Raw genomic sequence first — 19,515 nt, 5'->3', positions numbered from 1 at the left:
CCCATCATGTTGCCATATTTTCCATTCAAGTTGCTAGAACTCCCTTCTTGCAAGATCTCAAAATGTCCAGAAGCTTCTGGAACAAGACAGGAAATGGGTAACTCATGACAATTGTTAGGGTTTAAAAAAATCGAGTGAAAAGATGAGATGATACTTTATTTTTTTGCTGGAATTTTCCACGAATTCAGAAAAAACGGTTGAGTAAAAATGGTTTTTAAGTACAATTTATTTATTTAAGGCGCTTATATTGAAAATTGGACACAAAAATTTAATACAATGAAAACTACTGATCCGTTTTCATTTTACAATAGAAACTTAAAAAAAAAAAAATTGTTCTATATAATTTAGTACAGCTTTCAAAATAAAGTATATGATGGAAAAACTGATCAGAATTTGTGTGGTTATTAGGCATATCCTCCAAATATGTGAAGCAGTGACGTAGATTTTCGTCTTCTGTTTCACCAACAATGAAGGGCAGTTAAATGAAAACTACCACTGCAAAAATCTTTAAATAGCTGCGTTAGGAAACCATCATTAACCTTAATTCAACGGCACGCTAAGGTTTCGTGGGGATTTTAACAACGTAGGTAATTGTAAACTGAATGAAAATAGTCGCTGCAAAAGTTAAAAATGAATTAATTTAAAAAAGGTATGTTTTCGCCATGAAACCCCCATATATTTATACTGCATTCGGTTTTATAATGGTTAAATTTGCAGCGTCAAAGGTAGTCTTTGTTTGGGATGTCCAAATGTCTCGGATAGATAAGCTCAATTCCATGCATCGCAAACGATATCAAAGCCTTCGGGGTGCCAAGTTTAAAGTGCAGTTTTAATTACGAAATAAAAACGACATTTTTGCTGAGCAGGAAGGCAATACAGTATTGACATTCAAGTAACACAAGTCAATAAATGTCGTTAGAGCAGGGAAAATGAGGAAGAGCATGAATTAGGGTGCCAAAAGTAGCGTAGTGGCATGGTGCCTGGTCTAGAGGGGCGCGGCCTGTGTCACTTTGCCCGACCTGCCCACAGGACATAACCCTCAACATTTTCGTCCGCTGTTTCTCCGTTGCGTGTGAAGGTTGGGGGGGGACACGAGAAGGTGAGGAGGCGAGGGATTCCAACCCATACGCCAGGGCTTCACAGAGGCCATACAATATAGTTTTGAGCCAGAGGGGCCCCTGCCCGGCTACAAAACCAGTTGCCTGCCTTCGCCCGGTGCCAGTCGGAGACGTGAAACTTCCCGGTGAGGATCTGTGCTTTGGGTAGCAGTGCTTTGCCAATCGATAACATTGTGTGAATTGTTACTATGCAGTTGACGTTTTATTTCGGAATTGACAGTGAATCGTGTGACATCTCGAAACCTTTTGTTTAGACGTTATTGATGTAGATGAAGGGTGGGTTGTGCTACGGGGACCCCTGTAACCGTTGACGGGTAACGCTGGTGATAAGCTGTCGTTTTTCCCACAATTTTCATTATGAATATTTCTCAGATTTATTTGTATCACGTTCGTTCTTAACCAACCAATCCGGCGTGGGTTTGTATCACACATTGCATGACACACCTACATACCGAATTTCCACTCTAGTTCCCATCGAAAGGGGAAAAAAATACGATCCCTGGTCCCAAGCCACATCCACTTTTGAAACATACATTACCAAACCCACACAACTCCTTTACACTCCTCACTCCGTTCTCCCCTCAGTCAAGCACAACATATCAAACACTAAAAAGGTCAGGTGAGGAAGCGAGGAAAGCTAAAAAAAGAGACCAAAAGAGCCATCTAGATGAGGCGCCTCCCGGTCACGTGATGCTGGGAAGGTGACCTGGCCGCGAGCAGACGACGCCGGAGCCGGCGGAGGGGACGCGGCCGGCGCTCGCCCAGCACTCGGAGGCGGAACATCTCGAGTCTTCTTATTAACGGCTTTATAGTTGCATTAAAAGTTTGGAAATGTTATAGGTGTCTTATAGATTATAGGATAAATTTGTCGGTTGGAAATACGCTATACTTGGGAGTTGGGTGTAGGGTACCGAGTCTTGCAGCTTAACATAATACAATGTCATACTAGTTAACACATAGCTTTTAATATAACTTGCATGTCGAAGCACTGATGTACTTCGTTATTTTTTATAGGAAGACGATATTTAAAAAGGTATTGATGGCTTGTTTGAGGAGGAAATAATTTTCCAGACGAAATGACTTCCCGGTTTGTAAATTGTTTGTATCGTTTATGTAGAAGATAAATGCATATATTGGATCTTGGTTGATAATGAATGTAATTTTGAAAAAAAAGGGGTGGAGCATGCTATTAATTAGGAGTTTTGAAGTCTGTGAGGTTCTTTTTATATGTAGAGCTCAGCCAGTTTATTTGTAAAGATGGGAAATACAGTCAGAAGATTATTAATTTTGGTATAATAATTCAGTTAACGTGTGTATATTAAAACTGGTGTAGTTTGTTTCCCCACAGACATGTAATACAAGGTAAATTTTGCCAATAAAGATCAGAATGACCAGAAATAAGATGCTTTTCATCTATGGTATACCTTTGCAAGTTGATAATAAAAGTTTTGCAACACGTATTTGGTATACAGAAAGATGTAATGGCACTATAATAATCAGAGAAACTTGCATCCACTAATACATGAAGTAATCTGTGTAGGCAAAAAATATCAAATGAAGAAAGTACATTGCAGTAAATGCTACACAGGGCAAGTCCATAGAGATGGGGAAGGGGCCTGTGGGCAGAGCCCCCAAGTTGGAAAGGTTTTTGGTTTATACAATGATGTTTGTGATTTAAGAGAATGGCTTGAATAATAACTTGAGCTCAGAGGGGTGTGGCCATGTCACAAGCATTACCAATACTTCATTTAGATCATTTGTGATTGAAATTTAGAGATTTATGGATAATTAGGTATTGAAAGAAAAAAAATAATTTCAAGATTAGATGTCTGTGAAACAAAATTACTACATTTTATTTTTTAAATTTAATCCATTATTACAAATTAGTATTTATGTAAGCATATTAAGTGTATTTAAAAATTATCAGTCCATTTTAAAATAATCCGTATATACATGGTGTGAAATGGGTGCTTGCTGCATTTGGATTGACATAAAAAAAAAATGTAATAATAAAAAAATAGAGAAGACAGTATAAATGTTGGATGTGGAACCCTACAGATAAGTTTAAAAGAATAGGGCACAAGTACAGATATGTTTAGCAGACCCTCGGTGGCTTTCAGAATGTTGTGAATTTCTTGTGATTATTTATATTAGGTGTATTTTTTCAAAATCCACTTGAAATGTGCAGTGATGTATGATTAATTCCCATAATCGGTAGTCGGCGTTTGTGCTCTGGCAAAGGCCAACAAACCATTAAGTATATTCTGGCAAGGGAGAGCTTAAGAACTTGTTCTGTTGGTTACTATAAATCAAGGAGGTCTACATACTCCAGCTTGGTAGAATTTTTTTAGCCTTTGCAGTGCTGACAGGAATAGCTGTTGTGCCTATTAACAAAATGGGATGCAGATGGGAGGGATCTTAACATGTGCACAAAATTTAGATGGTCATATTGTGATGAGAAGATGTCTGGTTGGTAGAAAATAAAACTATATAAATTGCTTGAGGAAAAATGAAATGATGTATACATTTAAATGATTGGATATGTCTACAGTCTTCATGAGTTGAGAAATGTCTGTCAGGAAAGAATTTGCTTATGAAAGTTTTTTTTTTTCTTTATGTAATTTAGATGGTAAATGTGATCACTTGTATATTTGCAACAAAGGATCCTATAAGACCTTTTTGATTAATATTTTTATACTAAAAATGTTCATATTAACTATTCTTGTGGGTAGAAAAAAAAAATATATATAATAATATATAAATGTATTTTTACAATTATTATATTTTAAAATGTATAGATATGGAGCTAAATTAGCTATTGATTATAGCACTTTCTTAGTAGGCTGACATGAATGTCTGGCCTGTTTTAAGAATATTGAACTTGCAGGTGTGAGAAAATTAAATTTATGCATTTCATACAAGAGCCAATATTATCAACTATGAAAACGAAGAAAAATTATAAAATATATTAAGTCTCATGATGGGATGTTATAAAATCAGATTGGTATATCCTTAGATCTAATAACCTTTCACTTTTTTGTGTTACTATACATTCCCAAGTTTTATGGATTATATTATTATTATTAATAACTGTTGCAGAGAATTCTTAGAAGTGTTCTCAAAGAGGAAGTGGCAGGTGCGATGTGGTGGTGACTTTGCCAAGTAAAGTTGTAGGGTTTGGCACTGTGCCAGTCACATGCTCAAGTTGCTATTTGTTACACAAAGTAGTGTTTACAATCTTGTTTATAGGGAGGGTATATTTATAATGTTTTGACTGAAGAGTAAGAAATTGAGTAAATCAATGTTTTTGTACCTTTTTCTCCATTTTATTTTACTTTATTCATATATAAAAGTTTATTAGTAAAAAAAAAAACACATTTGTGATTTGGCTAGGGTCCCTGAATCTTATAACATAGATAATTTAGTGGAAAAAGAGTTGGTCAACTTGGAGAATAGCTAGTTTTAAATATGTTGAACCTTGGGTTGCTTTGGGTAATAGGTGTTTACGCGAATAAAACGATTGATGGATTTCAGCAGTGTCTTAAGGGTTGCTCTTGCAGATTCCATCAAGCAGCCACCAAGATGTCTATCACCAAGGTTTTGCCCGTACCATTTTGACTCCGTGGTAACCCCACTGTGGAGGTTGACCTCTACACCCACAAGGGCATATTCCGTGCTGCTGTTCCCTTGGAGCATCCACAGGTGTCCATGAGGCATGGGAGATGCGTGATGGAGACAAGTCAAAGTACCATGCAAGTCTGTCTTCAAGGCCGTCAACAAAGTGAACAGCATCATTTCTCCTGAAATTATTAAGAGGTATGTATTCTAATTGTTGGAGTTGTCAAAAAATTTAGCTTGAATTATAAGATTCAGAAAGTTGAATTTTTCTTGTTTATAGTACTTGCTGGGTTTTTGGGGTTTTGGAATATGGTTACATGCAACAAATACATATTACTCTCTTGATAAAAAGCAATGGTGTAGAGTATCATTGTTTGTTGAAGGTAATGCATTACCTCTTGTTATAGATAATTTTTGATTTTAGTGAAAAACCCTTTAGTCTTGAAAATGGGCTTGATACATTATAGTGTTTAAACAGTTTTTTCTGCGATGTGTCCATTCTTATTGAGTGATGAATAATTAAGAATTCGTTTATTCACAGGGACTGAAAGTCACTCAGCAGAAAGAGTGTGATGATTCATGTGCAAGTTGGACGGCACTGAAAACAAGAGCCGCCTTGGTGCCAATGCCATCTTGGGTGTCTCCCTGCCATTTGCAAGGCTGGTGCTGCTGAGCTTGGCATTCCCCTTACAGGTAAGACTGTTTCAAGTGATCTGAACTTTATTAATATGAATGAATTAGATGTGACTTCTTATTGAGCAATATTGATATTTTAATCCTGTTTTTTTTTTTTTTTCCAGACACATTGCTAACCTTGCCAACTACTCCGATGTGATCCTGCCTGTGCCAGCCTTCAACGTCATCAATGGTGGTTCTCACGCTGGCAACAAGCTGCCATGCAGGAGTTCATGATCCTGCCCACTGGTGCCACCAGCTTCACTGAGGCCATGCGCATGGGCTCTGAGGTGTACATCACCTCAAGGCTGTGATCAAGGGCCGCTTTGGTCTGGATGCCACTGCTGTTGGTGATGAGGGTGGCTTTGCTCCCAACATCCTGAATAACAAGATGCTCTCACCCTGATTCAGGAATCCATTGAGAAGGCTGGCTACACTGGCAAGATGAGATTGGCATGGATGTGGCTGCTTCAGAGTTCTACAAGGGTGAGAACATTACGACCTGGATTTCAAGACTGCCAACAACGATGGCTCTCAGAAGATCACTGGGGACCAATTAGGGACATGTATATGGAATTCTGCAAAAGAGTTCCCCATTGTTTCTATTGAAGATCCCTTCGACCAGGTAGATAGTTATTGCTGACAGTTCTGAATAGCAAGAATACTATGTATTTTAAAACTAGATATTTTTGTGTAATAGCTAATGGCAATCAGTAATGAATGACAATTTGTGCATACATCAACAGCATATGTTTCTCTTTCTTAGGACGACTGGGAGAACTGGACCAAGATGACCTCTGCCACCAACATCCAGATTGTGGGATGACTTGACTGTGACCAACCCCAAGCGCATTGTCAGCTGTTGAAAAGAAGGCTTGCAAACTGCCTCCTCCTGAAGGTCAACAGATTGGCAGTGTGTGACAGAGTCTATGATGCTCACCTTCTGGCCAAGAAGAATGGTGGGGCACTATGGTTTCCCATAGGTGAGTACCCACAATTAAGAATAGGGAAATAAGATAAAAAATAGATAGAAGTGAAAGACAAACTAAAAGAATATTTACAAAGGTCAGATTCTGTATATGACCATTTAAATACTGATGTTGAGGTATAATTCACAACTTCTAACAACTTTTCCTCTCCTTAAGTCTGGTGGGGACTGAGGACTGCTTCATTGATGATCTTGTTGTTGGTCTCTGCACTGGCCAGATCAAGACTGGTGCTCCCTGCCGATCTGAGCGCTTGGCCAAGTACAACCAGCTCCTCAGAATTGAAGAGGAGCTGGGCAGCAAGGCTAAGTTTGCCGGCAAGAAGTTCAGGAAACCCTGCTAAGTTGTATCATGAAATTCGAATGCTGAAAGGCAGTTTGCATGTTACTGCTTGATGGATACAAGCAATATGTTCTCTGCATTTTATTTTCATGAAACGCCTCTTATCTCCTGTGGGGGTTATAAGTGTCTAGGTTGCAAAAACCTTGCATCTGAAAAGTAATATTTTTTTACTACATTCATTTAATTAATGTTATCATTTATTTTTTTCCTGCAAAGAGTGAATAACTATGGTCTTTTATTGAAAATTTGCTCCCAAATTTTGCCAGCAGAATATATAGAAATATTCCATATGAGATGAAGCTTTAAGTTAGGGGTATATTTTGCTTTGGCTTACACTAAAGCATTGATCCAACAAAATTCTGTGTTTGTCTGTTAAAAATATATTCGTCTCGACTAGTCATGTCCTCTTTGTCCTAGGTCTTAGAGATCTTAATGTTGTAATGTTCCAAGTGATATCCAGCTGAAAGAAATGTTCTGTATGATGGTTCATTGTGTATATAAGGAACATTAAAAACAAAAGCCCTATTTGTCTTTCAAAACCTAAATGCTGAAGTTTGCTGAATAAATGTGTTTATAGGGAAAAAGATGGCTTAACCCAATCAGCACATATGGTAAGAATACATGCCATGCCGACTGTAATAAAAGCTCATTTACTGAGTTTACACACATTTCTCCAAGTGCTTAGTCACCAAGGCATTGGTTATTAGTCTACCTATTTTGCCTTTTTAACCTTTCCTTGATTTTTAGAATACCTCATTGGTATTATTTCATTCTCTAATGTTACTAAGATTTTAATACAATTCAATAATCATATCAATAAGAATAACAGTATTGATATGAAGAGTATTAAAAAAAAAAAAAAAAAAAAAAAAAAAAAAAAAAATGCATTTCAAGGAATGGGGAATTGCAAGGACCTACTGATAGACTCCTTGCTGGTTGCAGCCATCTGTATGTAACAAAATTCACAAAAACTACAGGGGACAGTTCATAAAAAAAGTTTGTTTTGATTCCATTTGATACAATGGATATTCTTGGTGTGACATACTGTCTGTTTTATTTTTCTCACATGTGTCAGCTGCTGCTGACTCGGCTGAACCGAGTCCTGCCCGCTGTGGTACCCAGCCACAGCAGTAACCTCCAGGCAACTTCTCATGCCTGGGCGGGGAGTGAACCGCCGGCCCCTCGGATGAGAGGCCGACATGTTACCACTGTACTAGCCGGAGGCTGTAGTCATATGGTTAAATTGCTTGGTATTATTGTTGGTTGTAACCAAGGAAAAAAGCATAAAATTACTTCCAATACAAACAAAATAAAGGTTTCAATTCTATGATCTACAAAGGTAAATCAGGAGGCTTAATTAAGCACATATTTTAGAACTTTGATGTGTAAAATTCGTTTTAAAATTAACCATCAAGGTCATGCTAGTGGCAGTTTACAGCTCTTTGCATGATCATGTGGACTGATGAATATTAACACACTATAGACATAGAAAAAAAAAAAAGAATTTTGCTGAGATTGGCAACTTATTAGTTTTTTGTTATTGAGATTAATAAAATAATTTTTTTTATCTACATGTGAATGTACAGAAAATGTCAATTGCCAGTTTCTGTTTCATAAAGTTAGTAGAAAAAAAAAAAATACCAGCATTATAAAAAAAAACTTTATTTTAAATACAATTATTCACTTTTCTCTTTGACATGGCTATATAACATGGAAGTATTTTATTAACAATCCATGTATGAGAAAAATTATCTCCACTTGGCTGCCTATCCCTGTATTCAGACCTTGTAAGACATTTACTTAGCAATCTTAAGATTTTTTCGTAAAGTGTCTTCAACTCCCAACGCAAGAAATAGGCGACTACCAATAGACAGACTCCTCCAATTAAGATGTGCATGATGATGCTTCTTGGATAAACAATAAGCTGAAAAAAAGAAAAATTTTATTAGCTTCGTATATCTTTGTGAAAAAGGTAGGATGCAATTTAACACAATTTCTCTAGTCTTTCTAATTTTAACTGCAATATATAAATAAACAGGGCAATCTTTAGAACAGTGGCAAATGTATTTTCATGTGAAAGAGAGGAGACGGAATATGTGGGGGGAGTGCATGAACGTGCATACTCATGTTGATGAACGGAATAATATGTCCTAAGAACTATGCCTAAACCCTAAATATAGTACCAGTTAATGACTTGCCAGAGGAATGGATATGTTAGGGAGGAGATAAAAGAAAGAAAAAAAGGGGGGGGGGGATGACTGCATAATGTAAGGAATATGTTTACACTACATTTTACAGTTATTCTTGAATAAAGAAATCCTGCAAGACTGACTGCTAATGGCAATATATTCTCCCATTATCTACTGTTGAACAAAATTGGTTTGAACCTAATCACAAAATAACAATCAACCTATTGGATCGGGTATTACTTTGGTGAAAATCTGGGCATTAAGTTTCCTCAAGTAGGCACTCTCCAGGTGATTGGTTATAGCCCAGCCCACACCAACACTTAGCATTGCAGAAAAGCGACAAGAAGTCTTGATACTGCACCTATTAACTCTTATCCTTTTTGTTGTATGACCATTTATTAAGGTCTAAATTTGTTATACTTTATGTTTTTATTGTGCATATCTTAGAGGATAATTTATGCATACTGTGCAACAGCAGTAAGAATAAGTAACTGATATTTGTATTTTTAAAAATATTTTTGTATTATCCAGTTCTCTGTAACACATTCTGTGCTGCTGGAATAGGTTTCTGCACATGGACACAGTGCCCTCTATGTAGCTGGCACTCCACCTTCCTCCAAAAGCTTGTGCACTTAGGGTAAGACATCCTTTTCACTTGGCAACAGATTCCCATGACAAGTTGTTCCCATCACTGTGGCCCTCAACCAAATTTTCCATGACGAGACAGTTCTTTTTTTCTTTATTGAAAATTTGCTGCCGTATCAACATCCCAGGTCATTAGTGGAGAATTCAAAACATAGTGATAGCATGAGACTTGGGGTCAAAGCCCCCAGGCAAGGAAGTGCAATATGACATCAAAATTCATATGGCACTATAGTAAAGCAGAGTAGCAAAAAGGGTTATGCATGAGCTAATGATTAGGGTAAAGTTACAGGTTGAAAAGTAGAGGGTAGAATGGTAGAGAAAAAGCATAAAGAGGGGGAGCTGATGGGTTATAGGGTAAGGTAAATGTTAGAAGGGGAAGGAGTTAAGGGAGTAGGGAGCATTATGATAAAATATTGTGGCAAAATAGCAAAAAATGTGTTTAATGATTAGGATAAGTGGCCAGAAACAAGGAGATGAAGAGAAAGAAAAAGAAAAGGGGGAGAAGAAAAGTCCATGCAAATTTAGTTTAGGTGAGGGCTGAGGACTATGGTAGGGGTGATCCCCCACATTGGGCCCCAGTCCCAGTCCTAATCCCCCCCCCCCCATGACAACAATGAGCAAGGGATAGGGGGGTTGAGACATTCCTGTTACCTGCCCCTTGGCCAAATTTTTCGAGGACAAGAATTGGGGTCACTAAACTGCTTGGCTTTTATTATTATTATTATTATTATTATTATTATTATTATTATTTTATCATTTATTATTATATTATTATTATTATTATTATTATTATTATTAATGAAGTGTCCCCCCTCACTAGTATCTAATGGGTAATAAGACTACTCTGCTATTCATGTTATCAATTATTATCTTACATCTAATGTTCTTGATGATACTGCAACTATCCTACTTTGTACTGATAATTAGGCTTGGTACAGGTGTCGTCTTCCTGTGTCATCGCCTCCAAGGAAAAGAAAGGACGAATAATACCGAAGAATTCTGGTTACATTCATAGTTTGGGGAAGAGTTTCCCTCTAAAGTTGGAAAAAAACTCATGTGAAGTTCTGATATATTCTACTACTGTTAGTAAAAGCAGACCATAAACTGCACAAAGTCTGGTATCATCAAATGAAGTTTGTGAAACAGAACTGAATGAAATGATACATAATATCAAGAAAAAGACAGTTCTCTCTCTCTCTCTCTCTCTCTTCTCACACTAACACACACTCCACACTCTCACTCGCACTCTCTCGCTTGCACTCTCGCTCGCACTCTCTCGCTCGCACTCTCCACTCGCACTCTCTCGCTCACACTCTCTCACTCACACTCACTCGCTTGCACTCTCTCTCTCTAAAAGCAACAACAACAACTAAATACAAATCTTGTACAGCATATTCTCCTTACCTCAGACAGGGCTGTTACAACTGCAGCCACAAGGAACATGAAAACTAGCTTCAGGGGAATATACAGACCAGTGAGAGGTTCATGATCAGTTCTCTCATACTGATTACGGATAAACCACAGGCTGAAAAACATCATCATATCAGTATAACACATAAAGATATTCTTAGTAATATGTCAGGCACCGAAAAATTTGTCAAATCTGATGCATTCTTCTAGAGTTAATTATAGAAACACAAAAAGGTATGCAGGAAACACTAACCTATATATAATTCTGAAACTCATGTTGATGCAATTGGCATAAATGAAGCTAGAGCACAAATATCTGTGTTAGAACGACTGCCATGCCGATGTATGCAATTGAGAACATGACCAGCAGGTAATTGTATCTGAAAATTTAAAGGTAACTAGACTAACATGGAAAGAAGGAAAGAAAAGGAAAGGAAAGGAAAACAAAACAAAACAAAAAAAAAAGAAGGAAAAAGAAAAGGAAAGGTGAAAAAAAGGAAAAGGAAAAGAAAAGAAAGAGAAACAGAAAAAGGTAAGAATAGAAAAGAAAAGAAAAGAGAGAGAAGGGGGAGGGGGGCAAAATGTATTTTCTTCAGTATCATTATCCTGAATACTGTTCATTGTGACAAATCTAGAAAAGGTCTGAATGAGAATGAATACTGATACTGATGTAGAAAAGGCCTCGAATGAGAATGGCTTAACAGTACAGTTTTGATATATCCTTGTCAGAAATACATTTTTGATATTGATACAATTGAAACTGGTCAAATACATTTTTGCACTGTAAGCCATTCTCATTCAGGCCTTTTCTACATCAATATCAATAACCATCATCAAACCTCTTTATCTATCTCCCAAATATAACCATGCATTTCCATCTTCAATATCTTATGCACAAAATGCAAGACTTTCCAAAGCCTTAACGTCCTTGACAAAAAGCTAAATGCATCAGCAATTCCAGTGACAGCACAATATGAAAGACCTAAGTCTTTCAATGGTTTATTATTCAAAGTAGTAAAATTTAATGTTTCAGTGATTCCACTGACAACCTGTCCATTCCCTCACCAATTAATAACAGAAAATAAAACCCAAACCTTTCTAATTCTTTGTCATTCATGGCTGCAAAAGTATATGCTTCTGTGATTCCATTGACCGCTAAGAAGACAACAAAGAAACACTGGGCTCTCATCAGTGGTGTTCCTCCACCATCACTCAGCTGACTGCCACCATACAGCTGTGAAAAGAAGCTATGAAAACATTAGTTACCTAACCAGTATAGTTAACTTTCCATATTTTGACCTTAAATAAGGTAAAACAACGTAATGAACCTTTCTTCATTTTTCAAATTGTTGTTTGAAATGTCTACTCCACCAAAATAATTAGGCATGACATAGAAAAAATGCAAACCTAATATCTTGTTTTCCTTTTGTAATTTCCATGCCAATAAATAAACAGGGCATGGCATAGATCACAAGCAAATACCAATAAACTAACTAACATGTAAATATTGCACTGAAAAGTCTCTGGATTACCTGAAGAAGCAGATGTGAATATGACCACCCAAAGGACGAGGACAATGAGGCTGACAAGTATAAGGCTACGGAGTAATGTCGATAAAAATCTTGCAACTCAGTCACTCGCATCTGTTCAATAAAAAAGAAAGATGGAAAAAAAAAGAAGAGAGTAAGAACAAATATTAACAAATAACAGAATTGGTAATACAAGTAGACTTATGCTCCAGAACCACATTATGAAGATTTAATGAGCTTAATCTTTCTTAATTTCATGAGTGTGACGAACATGTTGACTTTATTACTAAAACACAATCAACAGACTTCTTCGAAACTGGAACTAACAGCTCTACCTGAATCTATTAGCAATAAAACTCAAACATAATCAACAGACTTAAATACCTAAATCAACTCTTACTGGTCTTGCTCAGCAATGCTCTTCCCTCGATAAAGCATCTGGGCAAAGTACTTGTAAGCTGCTGCTTCGATGCTGCGGAAAAACGAGACGAGCTGCAAGGGACCCAAGTTGCTCACAACCGCAGTGGAAAAAGAACTGTACTATCTAATACTTCTGCTCTTGAAAGAAAGGTACTAACTGTAAAGGGATAAATTTATTGACAAACAAACAAACAAAACAAAAGAGAGGGAGAGAGAGAGGAGGAGACGAGAGAGAGAGAGAGAGAGAGAGAGGGAGAGAGAGAGAGAGAGAGAGAGAGAGGAGGAGAGAGAGAGAGAGAGAGAGAGAGAGAGAGAGACTTGTAGTTTATTACTTATTATATAGTGTGTGTGTGTGTGTGTGTGTGTGTGTGTGTGTGTGTGTGTGTGGATGTGTGTGTGTGTGTGTGTGTGTGTGTGTGTGTGTGTGTGTTTGTGTGTGTGTGGTGTGGTGTGTGTGTGTGTGTGTTGTTTGTGTGTGTGTGTTGTTGTGTGTTGTTGTGTGTGTGTGTGTGTGTGTGCATATCCATGTACTATGCATGTGAGTGAGGACCTGGAATCAACACAGGTAAAGGTCTAATCAGTCATTACCTGATAAACCCCTTGCTGGGCTAAAGAAATGAGTGAGAAGAAGTTCATGAGGTAGAGTTCCCCTCTGTGAGAGCTTCCTTGAGCCAGCCTTGCTTGAAGAAGCTCCAGGAGATTGATCCCAACTCCGTATCTATTTCTGGCTGAAAAGGGAGAGATCAAAAGATGAAACTGGCTTATCAAAAAAGTATATTGACAAAAATATAATTCTCAATCCAGCAAATGAAGAGAAAACTGTTCTATTAATGCTCACACATGTACCTATCTATCAGTATATTTATACATGAATATGCATGTGCTTAACTGCATGCAGGCACACATGCACACAGGAACATAGCCACGTAGGCACACATGCACACAGACATGTAGCCAGCAGGTTATACATGTGCACAGGCACATAGCCATGCAGGCACACATGCACACAGGAAAATACACACACACACACACACACATTCTCTTTCTCTCTTTATGGATGTCATTTCATCTTGATTATTCAAATGTCTGACAGTGGCTACAAAAAATAAAAATACAACGATGAATCTTGTGTATGCTGATATATACAATATATATACGCCCTAAATAGGTGAAGTAAACTAGTCATTATACTCAAAGTTTTCAAAAGTCTGAAAACACTCTAAAAATACATGATATCATTAACCTCCTTTGTCTATGTCAAAAAAATATAGATCAGAAATTTGCAATTGGTTTATCAACAATCAATGAAGATAATATTTAGCCTTATTCTTGCATATAAATTTGTAAATGCAAATTCTCATTCAAGAGAATGTAAATATAAGAGGATTTGCGACATACAATACCCAAATTAATAAACATGCAAAGTGTCCTAGTATATTTATAACATGATACAATTCACCCTTTCCTTGGAAGAAACTAAAATTCTTTACGTTGGGACTTGCCAAATCCTTCTCTTTACCCTGTAATCAGTATAACACACTTTTGCCTTAGAATCATTGTTAGAAATTCTCTCTATCCAAAGACCTGCAGAAGTTTGGACTCACCAGCATCTTGTCTCCTTCAGTTCTTGGAAGCATCTGCCAGATATTCTGTATGGGCAATTGGCGGCTCTTCCTTCTTTGAAAAGGTGTGGATGAAGATGCCATAGTATGCAAAACAGTATAAAAGTGAGCCAATCAACTGACTGACCCCATACATAAGCACTGCTTGAAAAAGGCCAAATGTACACAAATAATGCAAGGAGGACTGATCGAAGCAACTGCATTAAGCCTTCGATCACAACTGAAAAGTCAATCAACTGGCATTAATGTGTGAGTCTATCAAATTACTTTATACATTTATGACTGTTATTTCCATCTGAGTTAAGATTTATGACTAGTGGATTCAATCTTCCAATAAAATCTACTCAAAAGAGGGAAATTCTTTATATCTGATACATCCACTCATCTCTCATAATCATTCAACAATAAAGTCTACCTAATAACAGAAAGCAAGAAAATCCATTCTATCTTCAGAGTTATATGCATAAATGTACATACATGAAACATAAAAAAGAAAAAAGAAAAAAAATAATTACAAAATAAAATAAACAAAATAAAATACATGTTTAGATGAACTCCAACTGACACTATACCCACTTTGTTTTATTCCAAAGTGAAGTTCTGCAAGGACAAACGGCACTTCAGCCAACACCTCGATTACAAACACTCAGAGCCATAAATGTCACTCCTGCACTGTAGTTCCTGGTGACAGTCTCTGGTGGCTGTTCCATAGCATGTAACCAAACATACCAGCCAAAAAGACATACTGGCCCTGAAACTAAAGGCCTGCAAAAAGGAGAAAATGAGAAGAAAGAAAGAAAAAAAGAAAGAAAAAGAAAGAAAAAGAAAAAAAAAAAAAGTTTTCTTCACCATATGCTGAATGAATCAAGTATATAAGGCTTGTCAAAACTCTTCTGAAAATTGTTTATGTAATGTGAAAGGTAAATGAATATTTCATATTCTGATTTAAACAGTAGTGACATCATCTTGAGCCTGAACTCTTCATAGGATCTGAATTCTACACATTTTTTAGGATCTAACTGCAGTGATTTTAGTAACACTAGCACTCACCTGTACTGGTATCAAGTGATAGTGTTCTTTTAGCTGGTTTCTTGTTTTCTAAAGTTAGGAATCAAATTCAAATAATAAAAGAAATAGTTTCCTTTCAACACTCTACAACAGTCTGGTTTAAATGTAAAAAAAAATTCTCCTAGCTTTGGCAATGCAAAGAATACTTTAACCCTGTTATTGATTCCATTACAATTTAAAAAATCAGTAATGATGCAAATTAGAGAGATAAGTTAGGTTTAGTACTTGACTCCTTGGTGCCTTAGCATTTATGTTAACAAAATTGATAAAACTAAAATTAGAATGGACAGGGGATATATAAATACTTCAAGGCATCAATGAGCTATGCTGTTGGCTGACATAAGCTCATTATCTTTAGTCATCCTAAGTTTTAGTAAATAGCTGTCTTCTTGTTTGAGTTATGTTTCTACTGCTGTCTGACTTACTTATTCAGTGCTTCTACTGTTCTCACGATTTATAGAAATGGTTTTGAGTTTACATTATTGAAGACTAAATTACATTACTAATTTTCAGCCCATTTATCCACTCACCTCAGATCTCTATACAGTCCTTTTTATACTGTTTTCTTTACATACTATCCACAAAAGTACATATTCTTCTACGGTGCAGCTTCTATCAGTTACTGTAACCTTTGTTGACTTGCCTTAGCTATAGCTTAATCAATCTAGATATTGCATACTATCTTTCTCTTCCTCCTTCCTCTCATTCTCATTCTCAATATGTACTTACTATCTTTTGTACTTTATGTCTTTAAGAGTCAAAAAGCCAATTATAATGTTTAAAGCTTAATTAATTAGAATGCAATGCTTAATTAAGCATCAACTAATGATTTTTTTTATATTTGTATCCAAAATTGGAAGTCATTTTTACTCTCTTCCAGAACATGAAAGGGTATGCCTCATATAATGTTTATAACATAAATTTCTTTTATTACATCAATAATTAACTATTGAAATAAGCTCTCAGATTCTGACTAGAAAGTTAACAAAATCTTTAAAATAATTTTTTTTTTCATTAATCACCATTTCATTAAGACTATTTCCTGAATGTAAATATGGTAACAACAACTTACCCAATCCAAATGAGGTTGATAACTTTCTGTATACTTCCGGCACTTTTGGAACTGAGAGCAGCCCGCTGAAAGCCTCTCTTGACAGAAGTAGTCCTGTGGCATAGAGTAAGTGAAGGCGGACTGTCATCACTGCAAAAACTTCCCGACTCACATGACGAACAATGAAGGCATTAAGGACAAAAGACAGTACTCGGAGACTAACCTGTTAAAAAAAATATCCAACTTTTGTTTATTGTTTCAAAGCTTATATCATATGAGGACAACTGCATCTTCCTGATACTGAATTCTTTGTCATTTGAATCTTTATAAAGTATTCATACTATGAACTGTATTTGACTTCAAAATTTATTAAATATAAGGCATAGGCAACAGTCAAAGCCATGGTAGAATGAAAAGCACCACCTAACTTCAGCATCCTGTGGCTTTGTAAAATAAATATCTGAAAAAGCCACTAGTGTCTGATATTTGATGATGTCATTACTCCAATCTGTACTAATATGCCACCCATTTTTTAGACATTCAAGCACTGTTGCATTAAAATATCAATAAAATTACAATGGCATATCAATAATTGTCATAGAATATTAATCAAAAATAGTGTGTGGGGATGAGGATCTGAAAGCTAATGTCTTCAAGTAAATATCATCACTACCATACCTGTAACAGAGTATCATATGCAGCAGATACTAATGCTCCTTTTTTAAGAGTCTCTGGGTCTTTCATTTTGCAAGCTTGTATAAGTCTGTGAAAAAAGCAGTGTATTAGAAATTCTCATTATGATTGTTTATATAATCAAAATCACCTCCTTTAATAAAAGTTTTGAAATAATGGTTTAAAGATAAAAAAAAGGAGAAAACGAAGGTAAAAAAGTACAGACTACTTAATGTAGTCCATAAATGCATGCACACACACACACACACACACACACACACACACACACACACACACACACACACACACACACACACACCACACACACACACACACACACACACACACACACTCTCTCTCTCTCTCTCTCTCACACACACACACACACACACACACACACACACACACACACACACACACACGTGTGTGTGTGTGTAAAAAAGATGTAAAAAAGATAATTTTTATAACTGCACACATTTCTTGATCCAGCAAATCTGATGTAATTATGTCACAGAAATATTATCTTCAAAATATTCCACTGTACATTGTTCACAGAACTGCATACTAACAAGCTTAAATTAACATAGAAAACATCTCATATAAGAGATTACTGAATTCTCTGCACCCTTGGTGCTTGGACAAAGGTCAATAAATTTCACCATATGCATTAAGGTAAAATGCAGCTTGTATGCATCACTAGTGTTCTATCCTCAAACAAGCAAACTAACCCAATAAGGAACTAGCCTAAAGTCTCCCTTGTCAGAATATATATGGTGGAGGTCTGTTGTCCTTTGAAAACAGTAAAGACACACAAGCTACAGCGATCACTCGAAGTAGCCATGCCATTTTATATCATTCAAAATTACCGGCCTAATGCTGAGTAATAAATGACATGGGTTTATTACTGCACTCCACAGACTTAGTCCAGAAACCAGGCTATATTGTGAACCCAACTTTCCACACTAATCTTCCCAATTTATTCCTCAAGCAGGGGACAAACCCCTCCCCCTTACTAGCACCTATGCCAAATTGGAGAAAAACGTACATTACGAACTGGGCTGTGGGAGGGTGTTGTGGACTTGTTATCTGTTATCTGACAAGCAAAGGATATTTTTGTCATTTCGCGGCGAATAGGAGGCCGCCACAGCTGTCCCTGTTACTCTATCAACATTAACCACCGACGTAAAGTGAGCTCAATTTTGTACCAGTCTTACCAACATTGACTAAAAACCCATGCCTTTTCGAAAATCAGTTTGAACGTTTTTTTTGTACACCTGTAAATAAACAGGTGTCAAAAGTTGTTTACATTTGCCGGAGTTCGTGAAGGAGACGATCCGGATTCAATGAAGATTGGAATACAAGAAACGTAGTTAATGACGTCATTCAATTTTTCTTTTTTGATAATAGCTGTATTTTTTTTTGTATTTGTCTACCTTTTCGAACGACTTTATATTTTATGCATTCAATGCGATGCACAGAATTGAATTATTTTCATCAGGTATTCGAAATTACTGATAACATATTTTTACCCTCATAATCATTGTTATTCACATTACTGTTACTGTAAAAAAGAAAAAGAAGAAAAATGCTACGAATTAACTTTATTTTTAACTTCACATATGTCATCACTATTGATATATTCATACTTATATCATTATCATCAAAGAGACATATGGTTTCTTTTACAGATATTGTACATGTAATAAACTTCAGATGATTTCACTGATCTATGTGTAGTTTCTTTTTTTCGTCCACCACCGTGCCTCTAAGGTGTGGTTCCCTTCTTTTTTCAGTGTCCTATTATGTATTGTATGTATAGGAATGGCAAAATGGGATTGTATTACAACTGTGTATAAAACAGCTTACAGTTTTATTTAGTAAAATACCTTACAAATTGACTGTAATTCCTTGCCTCGCCGTCCACTCAGTTCGGGAGAAATTCGAACTTGGAATCTAGAGTTTAGCATCTCCATCTCTCCTTATAGTTTTTACGGCTCATTACGCATTTTTAAAAAAAAAATTATAATGAGTTCGATGAGTCAACACTGATTGAAATTCACTCAAAGTTGCCTCTCGCTGAACTGATTCCAAGGAGGTAGACTTGGGGAAGGCAGACATAGGGCTGGTGTTAGGGAAATTTGGGTAACAGTTTTAAATAGCATTACCTCGG

General features: G+C 36.4%; 1 protein-coding gene and 1 pseudogene across 1 annotated transcript; one reads left to right on the top strand and one right to left on the bottom strand.

Annotated features, from left to right (window-relative positions):
* The first annotated feature begins 2,146 nt into the window (after positions 1 to 2,146).
* Positions 2,147 to 7,264, top strand: LOC119569468 (annotated as a pseudogene).
* Positions 7,265 to 8,382: 1,118 nt separating this feature from the next.
* LOC119569470 (protein RFT1 homolog) lies at positions 8,383 to 18,668 on the bottom strand. Its single transcript, XM_037917621.1, is given in 18 exon segments — positions 8,383 to 8,663; positions 10,978 to 11,098; positions 11,237 to 11,284; positions 12,078 to 12,217; positions 12,516 to 12,548; positions 12,550 to 12,611; positions 12,784 to 12,853; positions 13,521 to 13,576; positions 13,579 to 13,660; positions 14,336 to 14,452; positions 14,537 to 14,581; positions 15,199 to 15,319; positions 15,404 to 15,573; positions 15,848 to 15,893; positions 16,352 to 16,370; positions 16,695 to 16,896; positions 17,352 to 17,436; positions 18,560 to 18,668. Coding segments are annotated over 17 exon segments (1,656 nt in total). The 5' UTR covers positions 17,418 to 17,436; positions 18,560 to 18,668; the 3' UTR covers positions 8,383 to 8,405.
* Between the last annotated feature and the right edge of the window lie 847 nt (positions 18,669 to 19,515).

This window comes from Penaeus monodon, unplaced genomic scaffold (genome assembly GCF_015228065.2).
Source record: "Penaeus monodon isolate SGIC_2016 unplaced genomic scaffold, NSTDA_Pmon_1 PmonScaffold_1552, whole genome shotgun sequence".
Classification (NCBI taxonomy): Eukaryota; Metazoa; Arthropoda; class Malacostraca; order Decapoda; family Penaeidae; genus Penaeus; species Penaeus monodon.
This window is presented reverse-complemented; position numbering and strand designations above follow the sequence as displayed.